The sequence below is a fragment of the Epinephelus fuscoguttatus genome, linkage group LG15 (assembly GCF_011397635.1).
Source record: "Epinephelus fuscoguttatus linkage group LG15, E.fuscoguttatus.final_Chr_v1".
NCBI classification, from domain to species: domain Eukaryota; kingdom Metazoa; phylum Chordata; class Actinopteri; order Perciformes; family Serranidae; genus Epinephelus; species Epinephelus fuscoguttatus.
This window is the reverse complement of record NC_064766.1, coordinates 40,985,453-41,008,331: the sequence shown is the minus strand read 5'-3', so window position 1 is coordinate 41,008,331 and position 22,879 is coordinate 40,985,453. Positions and strand designations below refer to the sequence as shown.

At 40.9% G+C, this 22,879-nt stretch overlaps 2 protein-coding genes across 2 annotated transcripts; one reads left to right on the top strand and one right to left on the bottom strand.

Annotated features, from left to right (window-relative positions):
* Positions 1-3,357: 3,357 nt before the first annotated feature.
* LOC125902294 (transcriptional regulator Myc-B-like) lies at positions 3,358-8,396 on the bottom strand. Its single transcript, XM_049598541.1, has 3 exons — positions 8,121-8,396; positions 5,142-5,769; positions 3,358-4,439 (listed from the first exon to the last, which is right to left on the bottom strand). Exons 2-3 carry the CDS (start codon positions 5,758-5,760, stop codon positions 3,889-3,891), a joined length of 1,170 nt encoding a protein of 389 aa, XP_049454498.1. The 5' UTR covers positions 5,761-5,769; positions 8,121-8,396; the 3' UTR covers positions 3,358-3,888.
* Positions 8,397-15,967: 7,571 nt separating this feature from the next.
* On the top strand, positions 15,968-21,463 carry LOC125902307 (immunoglobulin lambda-1 light chain-like). The gene is made up of 5 exons (XM_049598557.1): positions 15,968-16,025; positions 16,118-16,447; positions 18,941-18,988; positions 20,755-21,054; positions 21,176-21,463. Exons 1-5 carry the CDS (start codon positions 15,983-15,985, stop codon positions 21,349-21,351), a joined length of 897 nt encoding a protein of 298 aa, XP_049454514.1. The 5' UTR covers positions 15,968-15,982; the 3' UTR covers positions 21,352-21,463.
* Positions 21,464-22,879: the final 1,416 nt, after the last annotated feature.

The following is a 22,879-nucleotide window of genomic DNA, read 5'->3' as shown; positions in this document are numbered from 1 at the left end:
GCGCTATAACAACAGAAAAATGGCTAAAATGTGACAGATCGCTGTGGCTGCAATCATCAGATTCACAAACACTCTGTCTGAATACATTGCTCTTCTTAATGGGTTCAGTTGACTATTTAATCTGCAGTTTCCTATGACCTGTATCCCAAACACACACCATGTGAAACTGTACGTGGGCAACTGTGCACTCAGTGGGTATGGACTAGTTGTGACTAATTTATGAGGCTGAAATTTAAACTCATATCTACTACATGAATTAACTGACTGATGCAACTCTGATGGTCTCTGATAACAGTGGATTATTTCTGACACAACAAATCAAATCAAACTCTGCTTCTTTATGTACACTGTGAACGTTTCAATGACGTCTATGACAAAACAAACTGATAAAGCCTCTAATTTCTCTTCAAAACTCACAGATCGCTGATGTTTGGGGATTTTGGGATTCAGTAAAAAATATTTTAGGATTTGCATTTGCCCACACACAGCCAGGAGGTGACAGCAGATACAGGAAATCCTTCACTCCTCACTCATCAGTGACCACCCTGACTCAGCAGTCTGGACAGTCAGCATGACTCAGCGCAGAGTCGGTGTGACTCATCACAGCTGCTCTTTATTTATTTATTTTACCCATAAAAGAGAGAAACGTTGACGTGGTCCAGTCAGGACAGCCTGGGAGACACAGAGACACAACACTGACTCTGATAACCAACTTGGGTGTTACAGTGTGAGTTTGAGCTGGTTGGTAGAAATATGTGGATGTCAGATGTTTAGCCACACTCATCTGCTAATGAATAAGAAGGTTTGCAGGAAATTTGCACCAGTGTGATGAAGATCGATTTTTGAGCTGAATTTTGAGAAAATGAAAATACACAATATCCACCTGGCCAGAAGTATGTAGACAGCTGAACATATGATTGTGACATGTGGTGCTCTAACAGCCTGCACTCTGCTGGTTTCAGTCTTTCCATCATGGTTAACCTGCTGCACTCAGACAGCAGAGCATCAGTGACGTCCAGCACCAAACAAATTCCAGAGTATTTATAATTAGCAACAGACTGAATGGAGACACCATCAAGGGTATGAATGGAGGGGGCTGGAACCTTTGTGTGCCCGCTGGAGGAAGTCATAATTTTAGCTATGGTTGAGGTCTGTCATCTGCATACTTACTTATGTACTTACAGAATTTGAACTTATCACAGACATTTTTTTTTTAAATTATGAACTAAAAATAAACAAGGGTCCCAAAGTGGATCCTTGTGGAACACCTTTCTTCACAATGACTTCGTCAGACATGATGTTGCCATGTTTAACAATCTGTGAACGCTCAGTCAGATAATTTACCCTTCGCTAAGTCCTGCTCCTGGACGCAGACTGGCCAATCATAACGTAGCATCAGGCCCGCTCAGACCAGGGTCCAACAACAACACAGCTGTGCTCCACTGACTCTAATGCAGTCATTTCAGATTTCCTTCATTGTCAGGCTGGTTTTGTGGATTTGGAGCTAAATGTTGTGCCTGGGTCACGTCATGTGTTAATGACACTCGTTATCTGGAGAGGTCGTGTGTTAGTGATGCTCATTACCGTCTCTCTCCTGTTCCAAAACCAAAATCAGACCCTGAAAAGTGTAGGGTTAGCTAGCTAGCTACTGAAGATATAGCCTGCTGAATGTATACACATGCTGCTTTTGATTTGTAATGATTATAACAGTGAAACAAGACCGACCCTGCTGTACAGGAACCAGGGAAGGGAAGCAGGGAAACTTTGCTCATATTCAACCAGCTGTGTGGCATCGCTTTGTGCGCAAATGAACGGTGTTCGACTTCCCCCGGAGATCCCTGCCTGTCCAGCAGCAGAGGTCCGGGTGCTGGCAGCAGCACGAGGATGAAGCCAAACACCATTCAAACACCTTGTCTACTGTCTGCAAACAGTGACACAAACACGTGAGTTTGTTGTTCATAGCCAGTTAATCTGGGCTCCAGGCTCGCCATTCTGGAGGTGTTTGACTTTATATTTACTGACTTTACTGGAGCTCAACTTTCACCTGGTTTCTCTGAGTGTAATGTGGAAAACACAACGTGATGACAGTGTGCTGCTCTAAGTTTCCTCACCAGGTTCATGATCGACCACAATACAGAGTGCTGACTGATCCATGAGTCCTGAACTAGACCACAAACTCAAACTGCGTCTGCATATTTAAACAAAAAAACACGTCAGTGAAATATTTGTCCGATGAGACCGTCCCACAGGACGACATTTTCTTCCGTTTCTTCGATCCACTTCCTCTGAACACATCCAGCTGCTCTTCACTGCACTGTCGATGGAGCCAAACTGTATTTCCTCGTCACTTCTCTCACACTCAGACTGAAGCTCGACTCCTCCTCTGAATAAAAGGAGCCACAAACTGTGACCTTTGACCTTTGGTTTCTAACACAGAGACCAGGGCTGCGTTCAGTGTGAGAACTGTGTGCACTGTTTTGCTACGGTTTCCAAGCTGAACACTGTTTCCTCAACACATGTGCAACAGGCTTTGAGGAACGTTTTCTCCCATTTGCTGGGTGTGTCAGAGGTGTTGCCCAATCAGCAGTGACGTGCATATAAACCTAGCAGGTCTTCACTTATCTAACGTACGTTGGCTTCCCATACTAATAAAGTCCCTTTGAACTGAGCACTGTTGCAGCACCCTCACATGACCTAACAGGTGTTCACCACACCTTTTCTGTTCAAATACACTTTCTAAGTTATGAATAGAGGTGTGTGGTGTAACATCAGGCTGCCAGGAAGTGCACCGGGCTTTGAAGCCAATTTTTGACCTGGCTGAACAGTGGAATTACACCCTCTGAGTCTGTCACGTGATGCCATGTGACCCAAGAAGACTTACATTGTGAGAGATATTTATACATCAGTGGATTTATTTTTGTGAGCTACACGACCCCACGAAATGACTTGTTTCACTGTTGAGATTTGATTCATTCAGTCACAACGACATTTGAAAAGTTTAAATCATTTTATCCCAGTTCAAGTTAGCCGAGCGCTAAACCTTTAGTAGCTGCCTCAGCTAACGTTAGTCTCTAATGCACCTGCTCCCTGGGCCCAATGACGCCGAGGCAGCGCCGAACATCCAGGTAACTTGAATGGTTTTGGCTTCATGCACCACTTTGCTGCTTTCATAGCTGTATCCAGGGCGCTCTGTACACCCATATGTAAGGGAACACTGTGGATTTAGGGCCTTGTTAGAAGGCGTGACATGATTTAAGAGAATTTAAATCACCTCACATTCATCTGTTTTCTCTTGTACGTGTATTTTTCATGTGAATAAACAAACACATCTGACACCATCTGTTACACTGACAGGACCTCCAGTGTCTGAAGGGCTTTTATTTTGAAGAGTCTGCCATGTTTCTCACGTACTTCCTCTTGTGCCAAAGAAGGAAAATATAAAAATATAAACTGTTTGAAAAATATAATAATATAATAAACACAAACATGCTTTAGGGAGTCATTATTGCTTAAATAAACTACAAATAAATTATTGATCATCATGATCAGCTGGGAGTTAAAGTCAGTCAGACACTGAATATAAACCTATTTTCTTTGATCAAACATCTGAACTCTGAATTAAACTTTAAATTAAGCTATTGTCAATAAAATAAAATAAATATAAACAAACAGACAGTTTGACTGATCACAGACCAGCTGCCAGCACACCGCTCAGTGCATTATGGTCCCTGTAGTTCAGAGTTTCATGAGTCATTTTTTATACTAAATACACAAAATAATTATTTATAAAGACGTCGGTTACAGGCCGGATGTTGTGAAGTCACTTCCTGACATGAAAATATAATAAACAATAATATGAAATGAACTAAAATTCAAACTAAGCAGCAGTTAATGTAAAGTCCTCAGCTGCTCCAGTCTGTGTTTGAGCTCTCTGCTCCTCTTCCTCAGCGCCTCCTTCATCGTCAGCAGCCTCCTCTCGTCCTCTCTGATCTCACAGATGTACTCTGTCGCCTTTTTCAGGATCACCACTTTGGCCGCTCGGTCGTTGTTGGCCACCACTGGGACTTCGTCCCTCAGAGTCATGAAGCTCATCTTCAGCTCATTCCTGCGCTGCCTCTCCAGCACGTTGTGAGTCCTGCGTTTGTCGTCGTTGTCCTCGCCGTCAGACCGAGGGCTGCAGCACCGCCGGCCGCCGCTTGGCCTCAGCGGTGAGCAGCTGCTCTCCATCTTTATCCGTTTCACGGCGGGCTGCTGAAGGGCGGCAGAGGGCTGCTGGGCGGCGTAGTTGTGTTGGTGGATGTTGATGTGAGAGCGTTTCAGGACCAGCGGGGAGGCGTCCGCTCTGCTGCTGGTGTCTGACTGCCGTGACACCTTTCGCCTGTCCACCGTCACCACATCAATCTCCTCTTCCTCCTCACCTTCTTCTTCTTCTTCTTCTTCTGTGGAAAAATAAAGAGAACATTCTGGTGTTAGTGCTGAGAGTCACTGTGTAACACAAGTACAAACAACTGCGACCACTGGTCAGAGTACTGATAGCACTCTTCCTGTCGGCTGACATCTGTACGTTTGTATTACGGTTATATTTGCACTCTTTGCCACTTTGTACTGCAGCTGCTGCACAACAATCTGCCTCGGGATTAACAAAGCTTTATCTAAAACTTCAATAACAAAGTTAAAAAAACTACTGGTAACAATTTGTTTGGCCCTTTTTATATTCTTTCAGGTGCATTATTCAGTGTCTAAGAGCTGTGTGTTGCACAAACTCAAATTATTATAATGATATTTTTGTTTTACAACCTGGGTCACATTCTTGTAGTTCTGTCCATCCTTCACTCTGCAAACATCCCTGATTTATTTACCAAGAATTTAACTGTAAATAAAGACATATTTAAGGTATTTTATGGAGAGTTACAGGGATATTTTGTGGATTAATGAACATATTAAAAGCGCCTTGTAGAGTTTTGCTCCTACAGAAGACAAACTGTCTTTCTACACTGAGTAGTGCTGACCATGAAGAAAAAAACTTAAGTGTGTTGGAATGTCCCTTTAAAGTCTGTTGCCATCATAACTGACAGAAAGACAGATGAAATTATGAAAGTAAGACCTGGGTTGTAATAAAGCAAACACATCCTGCTCCCCACCTGATTCACTGTCACTGCTGCTGAGAGGCGGTGAGTCCAGACTCAGTTCTGTCGCCACCTCCATCGCAGCTCCATCACAGCTCTTCAGTGTGGTGTATGGAAACACCACGCAGGGGTCGACGCAGTCCGTCGCTGCAGTGTGGAGGTCCTGCAGGTAGCCGCCCGCCTGCTGGTCGGCCGCTGTGTCTTCAGTGGTGTTAGTGTTGTTGGATGCAGAGGAGTCCCGACGGGCCCGCAGCTCAGCCAACCTCTCGGACACCACCTTCTCCAGCTTGGTGGCAGCGGCAAAGCTGCTGCTCCACATGCAGTCCTGGATGATGAAGGACTGGAGGAAGGCTGCGGAGGGGTTGCAGTCCTCGTCCAGCAGCTCAGACACCGCCTCCAGGTGTTCAGCGGCGGAGAGAGGGACGTCAGACAGGGAGGGTGTCCGGCTGGGGGACAGGGGAGGCGTTGGCAGCAGCTCAAACTTCTTCCAGATGTCCTCGCTGGGGCCTGGGAGGAGCTGGCTGCGTGGAGGCAGATAGAAGTCCTCCTCCTCGCCATCCAGGAAGAAGCAGGGCTGGACAGTGTCATAGTCGTAATCATAGTTCACGCTGGACATGGTCAGCACCGGCGGCATTATGGCTGCCTGTGAGGAGACAAAACATGAGGTCAGGCTTATGAATATAGCTATCAGGCTCCTCTCCTGTGGAATCATCTTCCTGTTACGGTCCGGGAGGCAGACACCGTCTCCACATTTAAGACTAGACTTAAGACTTTCCTCTTTGATAAAGCTTATAGTTAGGGCTGGCTCAGGCTTGTCCTGTACCAGCCCCTAGTTAGGCTGACTTAGGCCTAGTCTGCCGGAGGACCCCTCTATAATACACCGGGCCCCTTCTCTCCTTCTCTCTCTCTCTCTCTCGTATCCTATTACTGCATCTTGCTAACCCGGCCATTCTGGATGTCACTAACTCGGCTTCTTCTCCGGAGCCTTTGTGCTCCACTGTCTCTCAGATTAACTCATATCACAGCGGTGCCTGGACAGCGTGACGTGTGTGGTTGTGCTGCTGCCGTGGTCCCGCCAGATGCCTCCTGCTGCTGCTGCCATCATTAGTCATTAGTCATACTTCTACTGTTATTATACACATATGACTATTGTCACACATGTACACTGCCAGGTATTAATACATACTTTCAACATATTGTACTGCAGTAACCAGAACTATAACTATAATATTATTACTTCCATTAATGTTGTTGTAAGATACTGTCATTACCTGCATCTCTCTCTCTCTCTCTCTCTCTCTCTCTGATTACTGTTAATTTATCATGTTGATCTGTTCTGTACGACATCTATTGCACGTCTGTCCGTCCTGGAAGAGGGATCCCTCCTCAGTTGCTCTTCCTGAGGTTTCTACCGTTTTTTTCCCCGTTAAAGGGGTTTTTTTGGGGAGTTTTTCCTGATCAGCTGTGAGGGTCTTAAGGACAGAGGGATGTCGTATGCTGTAAAGCCCTGTGAGGCAAACTGTGATTTGTGATATTGGGCTTTATAAATAAAATTGATTGATTGATTGATGAAAACTTACCAAACTGGACTGTAACAATCCCACTTTTCAACAATACTTTTAGTCTCTTGAAATTTAGATCAGTCTTCCAAACATAAAAGGAATTCTGTAAAAGCTAAATATAAAGCTATGACATATCAAGTTAGTCACACTTTTGGTCTTCTCTGGTTTAAATCTTAAACACGTTGTATAAACATAGAGACAAAAAGGAAAAATATACCAAATACAGACAGATATTTTAGATATGTGCTTTTAGGGAAATGGAAAATGTGTTTCTGTTCTCCATGAAAATAAAAAAGCAATCTCATCCTAATCACACAGCAGTGAGAAAGACTGCTGGTCTTTATCTCTTTATCAGGAGGTGACTCGTAGGTGTGGTATGTAAGTAATCCTCAGAAAAAAAAAGGTTAGGTTGTATTTAAAAATGAGATTATGTGTATTGGATGTTGTTTCAGTGAGGTTCTGGAAATGTCATGTGTGGGATTTAATGTCAAAGTTTGCCACTGGCACATTCACACAAAACCTCATTCAAAAAAATGTTAATTTAGTTTTCTTTTCTTTGAAGTCCGAGGTAACGCAACTAAACATGACTCAAATAGAAATATTCCTGATCAACAGACGATACTCTGCAATTCGGCATGTAAAAATGTCTCTAAAACATAAACCCTCAAAACTGAGTTTACTCAAAAAGAGCTGTGTTAATGTTAAATCTGGCTCAGGTGTTATCAGGTAACTGGGAGTGGCAAAATCTTTTATTGACAGGTGAGGTGTAGTGCTAATGAACTACCAGCCTTCATTTATCTAACTTACCAAAGGCTCGTCACAGCTATCTGAATAAAGCTTGGGAACATATTAGAAAATTTAAATTAGGCAAACTTCCTGCAAAGTTCGACACTACAGACGTCACACAAAACCTCATTCTAGTAACAGTAATTTTAGGATTCTTTGTTAACAGTTAAATGTTTTAACAACGCATTACGACTCAGACACAATTGTTCCCCATCTGAAGAGGACACTCTACACTTCGGCATATAGAAATCCACCAAACAGCACATAACACTGAGCACAAAAACACGACACTCATACAAATATTAGCTTCTAATAAAGAAGTGCTGATGATGTTAAATGCTGTTTCATGACTCTGTCAGATCCTGTGACATTGTAGAGTCAAAAACATGGCTGCTACAGATGTTGACAGGTGAGGTGCTGCTGCCCTGCAGATCACCAGCATCACCAGCCGCCTGTCCCTGCTGTCAAAACACGCAATTCTATTTTAACACTGTAAAGTCATCATTTTAAGTTACAGCTATCAGAATACAGTAACTGAACATGGTGACACTAAGTGCAGGGATGAATTCGGCATAGTTTTCAGACTGATTTGGTGAAAACATCTCCAACATCAAACCTGTCAAGAAGAGAGGAACCGTTAGCTCACCGTTAGGACTCCCAGAATAAACTTGATGTGAAAACTGAGTAAAATCCAAACGTTCCGCTGAGTGACGGTTAAATCTTCAGAGTGCGTTTAATCCAAGAGAACCCGTATGTGAAAATATATCCTCTTTCAATCAATAATCAATAACAGCGATGTGTGAAACAGAGATATTTAACGCTGCTGTGCTGCTCTGTGTCTCTGTCTCAGCGTGAATCACCGCACACTGCTCCTCTCGAGACATTTAATACTCCCTACTCTTTTTTTTCTTCATCCGCACACATGACAATTTTCCCGCCAAATGGGGGCTACGTAGTATAATTAAGCGACTCGTGGGCGTGTTAATGACAGGCAAAAATTAACTAAGCACCTGTTCTGTTTGTTAGAGTCAGTACTGATGACACCCTGCGTGTAAATGCAGCAATAAGATGCGTTAACTATAGGAACTGTTTTACTCCGCGGATGTGTAGTGACGCGGTGATGTAACAGGGTGGTCTGCGGGGCTAACTGTAAATGATGCAGAGGCACGAAGTTCCGGGAACTGAGCTCTCACTCAGTGATGAAGTCATGAAATAAATAAATAAACAAATAAAAGAAAATAAACAAAGGCATGAAGAAAGAAACAACAAACAAATAAACAAACAAACATAAAATGCAAAATTAACATAATAAAAATGAAAATTGCAAAGTAAAAAAGCATGAAAAGAAAACAAAAAAACAAAGAATATCAAAGGAAAAAAATATAAATACATCTAAAAGACACTGAAATATCATTAATGAAATTAAAGTGATTAAAAATGTAAAAAGAAAATAAAAATATCAAAGGAAAAAAGAGAAGTATTGAAACAAGTTACCAAAATCAAAAAATCAAAAAGAGAATAAAATAAAATGGTGTAAAACAAATGATAAAAATACAAAAAGAAAAAATATACAAAAAAACCCACTCCAAAAATATATGAAATAAAAAGTGTCTAATATTAAGGTAAATTAAACTGCATAAAACATTAAAAATCAAATAATAAAATATAAAGTGATAAAAAATAAAAAAAGAAAGGAAAAAAGATAAAAACACATAAAATAAACAATAAAAAGTCAAATATTAAAGGAATAACAAAAAACATGAATACATACATATAAAAATATATGTGAAAAGAAAAGTATAAGAAAATAAAATGCACAAAAACATTACACACACAATAACACAAACTGACATGATAACACAATAAAAGTGTTAAAGAAAATAAATAAATCAATATATGAAATACTAAATAATCTAAAATGATTAAAATGTTCGAAAAGGAATTATTGTGTTAGTAAAAATAATGAGATAGTCAATCTATTTCTTTTCACCTGCAACAGAGAGTTAGACAGTGTGGCATTGATGCTTTGACTCCAGTAAATAATTTGAATATTTCTTCCATCGCTGGCAACAGTCACTGCTGTGAGGAATAAATCCTTCACACTGCTGCCCTCTAGTGTCTGCAGCAACACACTGACTCACACATAAGGTCTCCACAGTTACTGCTGCTACTGTTACTACTAATAAACAAATTAAAAAAAAAGATAATAACTCATATTTATCATTAATAATTTAATCAGTCTGTTTAATACATGATCCATCACACTGACTACGTCTTCCGGCCTCACCTCTGTTATATATGTTATCCTCTCTAACTTGTGTTTCTGTTATTGCGTCCACCCCCTGTAAATCCCAGTTCCTCTAGACCTGATCAGCACACTGTATTTGTCTATTTGTCTTCCATCAGAGCATAGCAGTTCATTTGCAGGATTTACACCCAAAACACTTGATGAGGTCCATCTGTAATTTACATGTTGTATGATAAAGGTTTGTTAACATCAGTGATGGTTTAAACTACAACACAACACCAGGCGGGTATGTTCAATCACAATCAGCTGACGAAGACACAACAAAATACAGATAAGTTTAATTTTTAATTTAATTTGAATTCTGACCTTTCTGTACCTCCTGCTGTCACATTGACACTGCTGCCCTCTGGTGGCTGCAGCTTCAGCCTGCAGGTCTGATCAGGGTCACGCTACTGTAAAACAGTCTTCTTCTTCTTCGTCTTATTCTTCTTCTTCAATCATACTTCCCATGGGTGAAAACTCACCAAACTTTGCACAAAGGTCCAGTCTCATGCCAGATATCCTCAGCTGTAAACTCAAGCCAGTAGTCCTGATGGTGGCGCTACAGCAAGCGTCTAAAGTTCAAAACTTTGAAAATTCATAACAAATCAACCATACGTGCTACAACTTCACAACTTTCATCAAACTGTAGCCCCAATACTGAAGAAACTTTTGTACATTTAAACCTGTTAAAAATTATGAAGTTCATCACTCTGTTTTTTCAAAAACTGTAAAACTTCTTAAACCTATCTCCTCCCAAAATTTTTGCTCAATTGACACCAAACTTGCTACAGAGCATCTTCAGACTGTCCTACACAAACTATGTTTCTCAGATTTTTGATTTATCAGAAACTGAGCCTACAGTGCATCAAAATGTTTGACTGTAAACGGTACTGTAAACATATACATGCAAATTCTTGCTAAATAAATCTTCAGTGTTCAAAATTCTAGAGTCATGGTAGATGATGTGTGGCAAATTTCAGAATTTTATCTCAAAAACTGAATTTTTGACAGCATTTTGAATTTTGCTCTAATGTGAACAATTGGAGTCAATGCAAAAATGGTAATTTTAAACATCAGTTTTTCACTTACGGAGCAAATCAATCATTGTTACTAACAAATTACCAACATCTCCATGCTGTCTAGATGCAATATGGGTATTTTCAGATTTTTGTTTCAATAACTGAATTTTTTACAGTGGTGTGAAATCTGCTTTTCCATGCATGGACGGCTGCTAAACCTGCACGTCTGGCTTAGTCAGTTTGTGAAGCTACACATGAATTGTCACTGACTAATTATCTCACTGAGATCGAAACTGATTCTTAGTCTCAGAGGTTGTGAGTTCAAGCCTCAGCTGATGCAAAAGGCAGATGGTGTTGCTAAATTCCTAAATGTCTTCCAATTCTTCTGCTTGTTGCTCAGAATTGCCTAAAAATGCCCGGACCCGACCCATCACTGCGCAGCAGCTATAATTTATTTATTGTGTCTTATTTTTTGTTTCTTGGATGCAGTGTTGGAGCAAATATTCAAATCCTTTGCTAAAGTCAAATACTCTGTTACAATAAAATTCCTGCACTGAAAATGTTCTCTCAATAAAATAATGTGAGGAAAATCAATAAAATGAAAGTGCTAAAAGGATAAAAAGATCTCGGTATAAGGTTGTGTCAGGCTCTAGAGAACACAATATCTATCAATATGGCTCCTTTGGAGAAAATGAAAATTGCTCCACTATTCAATTATATCTCTTCGTTGATATAGGTAATGATATCTGACAGGATTTTCAAGCAATTTAACGGTTTGATTCGGGAGTTCTTATAGAATGTAAAAAGTCCAGGGTTGGTATGAAAACACTCTTCATCTCCGGAGGAAGAGATAGATTGGATCTTCAAATGTAGAATCACACAGTATGGTATTTCAAACTAATAAAGTGGCAAGACACTGGGCATGTTATGAGTCTCAGGGTGGGTGAACATGGAAGGAGCATTTATGGCTCCATCTGGTGTTGTGGAACTGTTAATACAGAGGAATACAGCAAAGTGGACTGAAGAAGGGAAATCTTACAACAGTTCCTAAAAGCATGGACAAACTAGACTTCAGGCTTTTCACAATAAAACTAATACTATTTTTGTATGTTGAACAATGTCCTAGCTTACCGAGAAGTGGAACTATGACATCTTCTCCTTTGCGGAGAATCTTACTATATAATGAAGAAAACTGGCGGTTAGGCCGAGATAAGAAATGAGCTCTCTAGCGCCCCCATTTTGTTTGATGGGCTCAATAATGGAGGGGTCCCCTCAGATTATGTGTGGTCATATGCCTACAAAGTTGCGTGGTGATGGGTGAAACCCTTGAGATGTTCTACACCTTTATGTGATGAGCCACGCCCTCCGCAATATTCATTGCCTTATAGAAGCTCAGTTTTAGGAAGTTTTCCAACTTTTGCCAAGAGGGAACTTTAGATATTGCTCCCTAGATTATGTTCACCCAGTTTCATGCAGATCGCTCAAACTTCCTAGGAAGAGATCCATTTGAAGTGTTTTTCAAAAAATTCAAAATGGTGGAAAATCTATATAAGTGGAAGTTATGGGTTCTTGAGGCAAATGTGTTCCTCATGAGGAGAGGCATCTCTGTGCAAAGTTTCATGTCTCTACCACATACGGGGCATGAGATATGCCCATTCAAAGTTTGACATTTCAATGGGTTGCTATAGCGCCCCCCTTTGGCCAATTGATGTAATATTGCTTCATTGGCATCCTCCCATGACCCTCTACCACTGTGCCAAATTTCACATGGATTGACCAAGTCAGTGAGGAGGAAAACGTGGAACACACACACACACACACACACAGAGTTTTCGTGATTATATACTAAGAGAAGATATGTAGAACAGGACGCCTCAAGGTGACTGGAGAAATTTAACTCTAATTGGCAACTGGGTGGCGCTATAACAACAGAAAAATGCCAGCACACAGCCCCCCTTCTCCAGCTTGTCCTTCACTACCTGTCAGGTGAGAGATCAGCTGAGGAGGATAAAGACGAGGAAGGCTGTGGGTCCAGACGGCATCAGCTCCAGGCTCCTGAAGTCCTGCGCAGACCAACTGTGCAGGATAGTTGAAACCATCTTCAACCTGAGCCTGAGGCTGGGGAGAGTACCACAGCTGTGGAAGACATCCTGTGTGGTACCTGTGCCCAAGACTCCGCACCCCAAGGACTTCAGCAGCTTCAGACCGCTGGCATTAACATCACACCTCATGAAGACTCTGGAGCACCTGGTCCTGTCTCGTCTCCGCCCCGCAGTAGGCCCTTCAATGGACCCGCTGCAGTTTGCCTACCAGCCTGGCATTGGGGTGGACGACGCCGTCATCTTCCTCCTGCATAGAGCTCTTTCTCACCTGGAGAAGCCTGGAAGCTCTGTGAGAATCATGTCCTTTGATTTCTCCAGCGCTTTCAACACCATACAGCCTGCGCTTCTGAGGGACAAACTGGAGCACATAGGGGTGGCTAATCACCTCACATCCTGGATCCTGGACTACCTCACGGACCGGCCGCAGTATGTCAGGACCCAGGATTGTGTATCAGACTTGGTTGTCTGCAGTACGGGGGTCCCATCCTCTACACTGCAGACTTTTCATACGACACCCCCACCTGTCACCTGCAGAAGTTCTCTGACGACTCTGCCATCGTCGGCCTCATCACAGATGGGGACGACAGGGAGTACAGAGAACTGAACCAGGACTTTGTGGACTGGTGCCTGAGGAACCACCTTCAGATCAACGTGGGGAAAACCAAAGAGCTGGTGGTGGATTTCTGCAGGCACAGACTCCTCCCACAAACACTGGTGAACATCCAGGGAAAGGACATTGAGATGGTGACATCTTATGAGTACCTGGGTGTTCATCTTAACAATAAGCTGGACTGGACTGATCACATAACAGCACTGTACAGGAAAGGCCAAAGCAGACTCTACCTGCTGAGGCGGCTCAGGTCTTTTGGAGTGCAGGGGGCGCTCCTGAAGACCTTCGTTGACACCGTGGTGGCATCAGCCATCTTTTACGGAGTGGTCTGCTGGGGCAGCAGCGTCTCGGCTGCAGATAGGAGGATGCCATCTCTGAAGACTAATGACTCCCATCCTCTGCAGGAGGAGATAAAAGCTCTGGAGAGCTCCTTCAGCGATAGACTGATTAACCCAAAGTGTGTGAAGGAACTCTATCGCAGGTCCTTCCTGCCTGCTGCTGTCAGGCTACATAACCAGCACTGCTCACAGTAAACTGCACCATGGACACTTTATGGACACCACAATAAGCATTGCTGCCCCCTTAAAAAATGACATTTGCATTATGGAACAGAAAACAGCAAAGCCAACAGCAAACTAGAAACTACTCAGTCCAGCATGCTGGGAAATGTGGGCGTCGCTACAGTACTTTAATGGGATACATGGTGGGCCAAAGTATACGTGTTGTCAGTGACCTTTACAGAGATTGCTCGTTCATGTCATTTGAAGACTTTAAAGAACAACTTGATTTGACCCATAAAGCTACCAAACAAAGTTTAGCTTTAATATATTTGCAGCCACATTTTAGTTGGTTTTAAAGATCATGGAGAAAAGTAGAAGTCTACTCTCAGAAGGCAGAGCGGGTCATCCACCAATCGGAAGATCAGCAGCCCAATCCCGGCTCCCCCACTCCGCATGAGCCCCAAATTGCTCCCGATGGCTGTTCCATCAGTGTGTGAGTGTGTCAGAAACTAGTAGCAGGTGGCACCTTGTATGGTAACTTGTTGTTTGTTTACTCTTCCTTTCAACACAGGGTCTCTTTGGCTGTTGTAGGCTGTGGAGAGGACATGGAAGCTCCTATTGGCTCAAGTGAGGTGTCAATGAAAAGGTCAGAGTTCAGCTTCCATTTTGATATCCTGTTATCTGTAATATTCACATGCAAATTTGAGATATTATGGGCAATATGTGGAGAAATATGAACATTTGAAATGATGAGGTTTGTGGATATGGATATAATAATGTGTTTCCACTTAATATTTTACTGGGTTTGAATCATCTGGACCTTTGCGAATGTATAAAGACTGTGTTTAATGGAATATTACTGATCTGTTGATTATGATGAGGCATAATAGGTGAGTTACAGCTGTTGGTTTGAACGATTGAAATGATAATTCAAATGATGTTGGGAGCAACTAATCAACAGCTGTGATTTTATATGTGCTTATTTCTTGTTTGTGAACTGTTTGATGGTTTTGCTTCATCTGTTCTGATTCTTTTGTTCTTGTTCTGTCCAAAAGGGTTGATTTGTTCAGGCCCACTGAGACGGACCGAGACGGACCAAGAACACTGAAGCCCTCTACAAGAAGGGCCAGAGACGCCTCTGTTTTCTGAGGAGGCTGAGGTCCTTCAACATCTGCCGGACAGTGCTGAGGATGTCTGATGAGTCTGTGCTGTCCTGTTTGCTGTTGTGTGCTGGGGCTGCAGGGTGAGGGCAGCAGACGCCAACAGACTCAATGAACTGATCTGCAGTGGGGGCGGAGCTAGACTCTCTGGTGCCAGTGTCAGAGAGGAGGATGCTGCTTCAGATACGTGTCATCTTGGACAGTGTTTCCCACCCACTCCACCATGTGCTGCTCAAACACACGAGCACCAGAGGACCAGAAAAGCTTTTACCTTCTTCTTACCCCGTTTGAACATGAACAATATTATTTGAGTTGCTCAGTTGTTGCCTGCGTATATGTTGCTGAGGATCCTGTTTGTTTTTGTTTTTATTGCTTATAAGTTTATTTTGTGTTTTACGTTAGAGTCATGTTGGCATGAGACGTCCTGACACTGAATTTTGATTGTCACAACCTAAATTCAACCAAATATTAACATCTTACGATGCTGGTGACCAGCTGGGAACGTTTGTTTGTCCGACCAATCGTCAAAACCTTAACTTTATCACCATATATTAATTATGGCATGAACAATAAGTTTAACCCTCAAAATAGTTTCACATTATTTACTGTATTATTTGAAATGTAACAAATAAAATGCTCCACCACCTGCTTTAAATCAGCAGCAGCAGCAGCCTCATCTGTCCGCCGCAGGGGCTGATGGGAGGTCTGAGGAGCTGTTAGAAAGCACGTGGCCCTCGTCTGATCTCACAGCTCGTCCTTGTTTGGCCTCAGCTGCATCAGAGCGCCACTTCTCCCCAGGTTCACCAGAGGAAACACCACTGCACAAAATGCTTTTCCTCCCAGCTGCTGCTCTGTGCTGTCTGTGTTCAGGTGAGTGTTTCCAGCCAATCAGGAGCCCACAAACTCAACCTTTAACAAACACTGTCACACTCACCTTCATCTACCTGTCTGTTTCTCTACAGCGCTGGTTGCCATGGCAGCAGAGCAGCTGATTCAGGATGATTTAACATTGACCAGGAGAGTTGGTGAAAACGTCTCCTTCACCTGTCGCACTGACCTGTGTGACTACAATGCTGTACTCTGGTTCCAGAAGAGAGACACAGAAACATTCACACTGATTCTGTATATTAATAGGAATAGTGGTTACATACTGAAGGACAGTTACAATCATCCTCAGAAAGATGATTTCTCAGCTGTGTATGAACAGAACGTCTGTGAGTTGCAGATCCAGACAGTTAAACTCAGTCATTCAGCCACCTACTACTGCTTGTGTGGTAAATATGCTCCCCACAGTGAGAAAAGATCCCTGCAGCCTGAACAAAAACCTCCAGATGAACAGATGTCAAACAGTGTTTGTGACAGGAAGAGAGCAGTAAAGCACAGCCCAGGTTCACATATTTCACCTCCATCTCAGCCAGAGTCACAAACACACTGAAGTGAGGGATTTATTTTCTTTACTGCTGTCAGGAATTATTCAATATTATATTGATTCATATTTTTATCAGATATTCCAGCAGCTTTATTGTTGTTCCACACAGTGAGGACAAACTAGAAACACAGAGGAACACTGATGTTATATTAATATGTAATAAACCATAAAGAAGTTGTTGTTGAAAAGCAGCGTCTCATTAAAAACACACATTAAAACAAAATGGTGAAAATGATGAAAACAAAAACAAGCTTCAGCATTTTGATAAAGATTCAAATCCTCTGCTTTGACCTGCTGCAGGAATGAAGTCCATTCCTCCTCACATGCTGATGTGCTCTTAATGCAAACACTTCCTGTGTCTCCTTCACAATAAAAGCTTTCCACACACATTTCTTCCATCACATCTTTGAACAGATTTCAGCAGATCATTTCACTTCAGTAAATGATACAAGTGAATTCTTGGATTGATGACAATTCCCCCTCAACACAGATTTGGTAAATGTACATGGGAACACTCCATGTTCACAGTCTAACAGGAAGTCACTTAAACTTAAGCGATATCAATGTGTCCATTCAGGAAGCACAAGTGATTGTGAATCAGTTTCAGCTGCTTTGGTGCAAATCAAAGTGACAACAGGTGCAATGGAGAGACAAAAGCAAGACAACCCCCCAAAAGGGAATGGTTTTACATGTGGTGTCCACAGATAGTTGCTCTCTCCTGATCCTTCCTCACTGATTCTTCTCCAGTTTTGTCACTATGGTAGCATGAGGCCGTACCTGTAGCCCAATCAGGTTGCACAGGTAGTCCAGCTCCTCCAGGATGGTACATCCATACATACTGTCACAAGGAGGTTTGCTGTGTCTCCCAGCACAGTCTCAAGAGCATGGAGGAGACACCAGGAGACCGGCCGTTACACCAGGAGAGCTGGACAGGGCCGTAGAAGGGCATCAACCCAGCAGCAGGACCGCTATCTGCTCCTTTGTGTGAGGAGGAACAGGAGGAGCACTGCCAGACTGGCACTGGTGCAGAGGGCCCTGGGTTCCTCCTGGTGCAGAGGGCCCTGGGTTCCTCCTGGTGCAGAGGGCCTTGGGTTCCTCCTGGTGCAGTGGGCGTTGGGTTCCTCCTGGTGCAGTGGGCCCTGGGTTCCTCCTGGTGCAGTGGGCCCTGGGTTCCTCCTGGTGCAGTGGGCCCTGGGTTCCTCCTGGTGCAGCAGGCCCTGGGTTCCTCCTGGTGCAGCGGGCCCTGGGTTCCTCCTGGTGCAGCGGGCCGAACACACTGCTTGGCCATTGTTACATCATTTTGTTCTCATCAAATTATACAATGTACATCAGTAAAGATTTTCAACTAAAATAATTCATTCATCAAGATGTGATGTGTGATTTAAGTGTTCCCTTCATTATTTTGAGCAGTGTATTTGGATTGAATCCAGGTTTCTCTCTGTGAGCAGTGGGACCTTTGGCTCAGTCTTTCCATCCAACCAACACTTTGATCCACAACAAGAGAAGTGTTGGCCTGATTTCTACCACATCTACAGTGGATGTTTATGGTCCCCAGAGGATGAATCCTAACATTGATTTAGTTTGAAGATGTCTTTTCAACTGCTAATCAACAGAGAAATGTCTCATGAGCATATGTGACACAATATTGATATACAAGATATTTGAAGGCTTGAAAACAAAGTAGAATGATATCAATGTCAAACCCTATATACATCCATCCAAACACTGACATCACTTTGAATCAATGCTTAGATTTCAACTGACAACAAACCTTTTCAAGCAATAAGCTTCATTTGATCTTGAATATTTTTCAGCTTCAGTTCAGCAAAAATATTTGAGTGTTAAGCCACTAAGTGTTTACAATATTTGTCCTAAACAGTAGTTTGACTTGTTGAGTGTTTGTTTGTGTCAACAGTAACTCTGCTCTCATGTGTTGCACTGATTTCAAAAGTAGGAGGATCACAACTCTTTCTACTTCAAATCAAAACAAGACTACAGAGCAACACACACTGGCTATGTGGACAAGCGTCCTGTCATCTGACGCACATCCGTCATCAATCAAAGTAATGGACCATTTCAAAATGTCAGCTGATGATGGTGCTGGATAAAAACTTAGCAAAGTCAGTAGGATTCATCCTCTGAGGAACATGAACGTGTCAAGCAACCATCCACGGAGACACTCTGCTAGTGTGTCTAAAAAGGAAATCAAAGAAGAGACAGTCATGTTAATATGAACATTAGAGAAACACATCATGGAGCTGAAATATGATACTGCTTCATCATTTGGACTCCTTCACCTCAGCTGACACATTCAACAGCACACAGGTTTTTGTATCACTCTCTCTCACTGTGGGAGGTGAAGGGTACGGGATCTTTGGCTCAGGAACTAAACTGTTTGTAACAGGTAAGAATAAAGCTTCATTTTGCTTCAGTTGTTTTATTGAACAAGTTGAAAATGTGTTTTTAATGAGTTTGTGCTGCTTCAGGCTTTACATGTTAGTTTTTTCATCATTAGTAGAGAATTCTTGCAGCCATGCAGCTATTGTTACATAAAAAAGCTTCATCATTCCTGAAAAGATGTTTAAATCTCACTGCACAACTCAAGTTATTCTTTATTTCTGCAGGAGATTAAACTGATTCATATAGAAAAAGTAGGATTATTGCAAATGTTACAGATATACAGTATTTGATCCTCTCAGTGATTCAGCACCATCTCTGCTTTTTATTAAACAACATTATATATGATATTAAACACTATTTATATATATCAGTAAATGTATTATGAAAACCAGATCAATTAAATATGTTGGAAAGGAAATTTGAAGAATGACCACATTTTAAATGTTCAAACCTACCTCATGACAAATGTATTTTACATGATGGTACAAATGTCTTTGAGTGAAAGAAATATTTATACATGAAGACAAAGATATGATTTTACAGAAAATAAATGATTATGTATACAGATGTATATATTAAGATACAGTATGTGATATGGGATGATACATAACTGCTCAAAAATATGTCTCTTAATGCACTTTAATATAAATGTAAATGATATATGTATATTATATGGCACATAACACAATTTAAATTTAAAACAGTAATAATAAAGCCTCACATTTTATTTTATAATCAGCGTTTATTATATTTGACATATCATATCAATTATTTTAAATGTGTATGAACTCAAATTGTTCTGAAAAAAGTGTTTGTTTCTTTATTTATTTCTTTTATTAGAAATGAAACTATTAATATGTTATACATATTGTAGTCACCAAAATGACACTTGTATTTTATGTGAAGGTAAATATTTTTTATCTTAATATGTATATCAACCCTAAATGAAAAAATCCTCTTAATAAGAGAACATTTCATAATTGTATTATATGTTTTTAATTTTTGTTATATTGCGATATTATGATATCACTTTCTGTGAATTTTTAGAGAATCAACTGAGACAAATTAAGAGCTGCAAAACACATTTTTTCCCATCAAAGAAAACATTGTTATATTACATTAGATTGAATCATATTACATTGAATAATAAGTTTGACCTTTTTATCATCTTATGTTACAGACAGAACATTTTGTTCAGTTTGAAATATCCAAATATATCATCATAATTCTGTGTAAAAGTTCAAATTGATGAAATGTGTTGAAATTCTATTGATGTATTTATAGGTTTGTGAAGAGTAAAATATACAATGATTCATATATTATATGTTTATGTACTGTCATCATTAAATTACAGTTGTATTTAATGTGAAGACAGATTTATTATGTTTAATAAGCTGAATATGGGAAAAGTATTTTCCATCATATAAGAGCAAATGTCCTAAATGCTTTTATTATATTCTATGAAATAATATTCGAATAATGAATGAAGAGTAAATAAAGTGAGTGAAGTTTGTCCATTAAAATAAAGAATAGTTTCTTTAGTGTCCATAGAAGACATGCTGACAGTAGCTGCTCAGTGTGTTTGATATGAAGGTGAATCCAGTATATGTAGTGAACTTTGTGCTGTATTGATGAGTAGTTTAGTGATCAGAGTCCATGTAGTTTCCAGGATCAGACTGAATGCAGTGCAGTGCTGTAAGCTGCTGCTGACTGTGTGAATGTGTGTCTGTGCTGCTTGTTGCTGCTGCTGCTGCTGCTGTCAAACTTCAGATGAGCAGGTAGTGAAGCCCGTGGTGAGCGTGTACCCAGCAGCATCCAGAGCCCACCTGGAGGGGAAGAGCTCCCTGCTGTGTCTGGCCTCAGCCATGTTTCCTCCTCTGGTCCGCTTCTCCTGGAAAAGACAAGAGGAGAATGGACCTCTGCTCCCTGCTGAGGGAGAGCAGCTGGAGCTCAGAGAGTCGGGACGCACCGCCGCCATCTTGCTGATCCGTCAAAAAGAGATCGGTACATATAAATACCGCTGCTCCGTCCAGCACCAGGGGGGCACAGTGGAGGCCCAAACACAACAAGGTAATGAAGGCTTGGTGACTGTGTTCAGCAGTGATTCAGCTTCATGTCAAAGAGAGCAGAGGAGCAGAGGACTGACATTTCTCACTGACACTCCAAACATTTCACTCCTTTTCTCTTTCAGAGGTTTCTACTCTTCTACCAGATGTTGTTTCTGTCCAGTCTCAGTGCAGGGTGAAGCTGCTCTGTGTGCTGTACACAGTGCTGATAGTGAAGAGTCTGGTGTACTGCTGTGGACTCTCTCTGCTGATGATCCTCAGAAACAAGGGACCGTCCACCAACTGCACACATGCTGACTGACTGTTTTCTGCTCGCCTTTTCTCACCATCAAATCTCATCAATTCATCTCATTTATCACTTTGATCAGTCTTCACAAATATCACTTATGACGTCTTGTGCTTGGTTGTAAATTTCACATCCGCATGTCTTAAATCCATAAATACAAATATACACACATATATTTGTACATGAAGCCTTAATGGTTATTAAGTGTTGATATTTTTGGACAACAATGGAGCTCTATGGCACAGAGGAATAAGATCTATCAGCCTTTGATACACACACAATACTTGTTAGTAAAATACATTCAGTGATTTTCTTGATAGAAAATCCAAAGATCAAATAACAGCAACATCATCTTTGAATCCATTTTTAATGACAACATCTTAATGATGTCATTATCTGAGAGAACAAATGTTGATGATACAGATAATATTAAGAAAACTCTTATCTCAGGATAACTTCATTCAAAATCCACATATGAGATATGATCAGAAGATAACAGGCTTACTAAGAACTCACAGCAACTTTCACTGTTTTTATCATAGAATGCTTCTTTTATACATCATATTGAATATTTCTATTGATTTTCTTCATCTTATCAGCTTTAGTTAGTTTTTGATCCAAATCTTGTACTTTGCTTTTTGCTTTCATCTCTATTTTATTGACTGTTAATCACATTTGATCAAATCTGTTTTATAAATAAAGTTCACTTTGATCATTTTTATTTTTCTATTAGTAATAACAGTAGTGCTTTTATTTTTTATGACTGTCTGTTTGTGTTATTCTTTGATTCAATGCCCAGTTTTAATAAATGAAAGAAAAACATTTTTGCCTTTTATTTTCTACATCAGACAAAGTGTAAATCATTTCATTGAACATATTTGATGTGGAAAGAAAAATATATTTTGAGCTTCAAAATCTCTCTTAAATATAAATGTGTTTGTCTGCAGAGAAACTTTAGCAAATATTTAAGGTGGTGTCATTTCCTGTGGAAAAGAAAAATCCATATTCAGTGCTAAAGTGCATAATTGATGCCTTTCCATATAAAAACATAGAGAAATCAAATGAGTCCAATAAAAACACTGTCAGATGGTGTTGCTATAGTATTAACTTGAATCATTTCAGAACATTAAGGAGTGGATGAATGTTGTTGTCATGACAAGTTGAACATCAGAGTTGATTTTAGTATTCAGTCTCATTTCTTTGAGTTTCCTGTCTATGTTTGTTAGGTTGACCTCTCTCAGTTTGCTGCACTGTAACAAACAGGAAAAGTGACTCAATATTGAGCATGTTGTCAATATGCATCAATAATCACTGACTGCAAATAATGACATCACAACATAGCTTGTGCTTTGAAATGTGTGATATTTCACAGCTGTTTGTGCTGTGAAAATGCTAACAGGAAGATACTAAAGCTGCTGATTGACTTCCTGAGTTTAGCTCCTGGAGCTCCTCACTTCTTGGACTATTTGATCAAAAAGCACTTTGAGTTGCTGAACCTTAACAAGAATCTGTTTGCATGACCACGCTCCTCCAAGCACATAGT

Bases quoted from the DNA above. Each gene is read 5' to 3' on its own strand.
- LOC125902294 (XM_049598541.1), bottom strand. From the start codon at position 5,760: ATGCCGCCGGTGCTGACCATGTCCAGCGTGAACTATGATTACGACTAT. The intron at 4,440-5,141 runs GTGGGGAGCAGG...ATTTTTCCACAG, and splicing joins CAGCAGTGACAGTGAATCAG to AAGAAGAAGAAGAAGAAGAA.
- LOC125902307 (XM_049598557.1), top strand. From the start codon at position 15,983: ATGCTTTTCCTCCCAGCTGCTGCTCTGTGCTGTCTGTGTTCAG. The intron at 16,026-16,117 runs GTGAGTGTTTCC...GTTTCTCTACAG, and splicing joins TCTGTGCTGTCTGTGTTCAG to CGCTGGTTGCCATGGCAGCA. The intron at 16,448-18,940 runs GTGAGAAAAGAT...TCACTGTGGGAG, and splicing joins TGGTAAATATGCTCCCCACA to GTGAAGGGTACGGGATCTTT.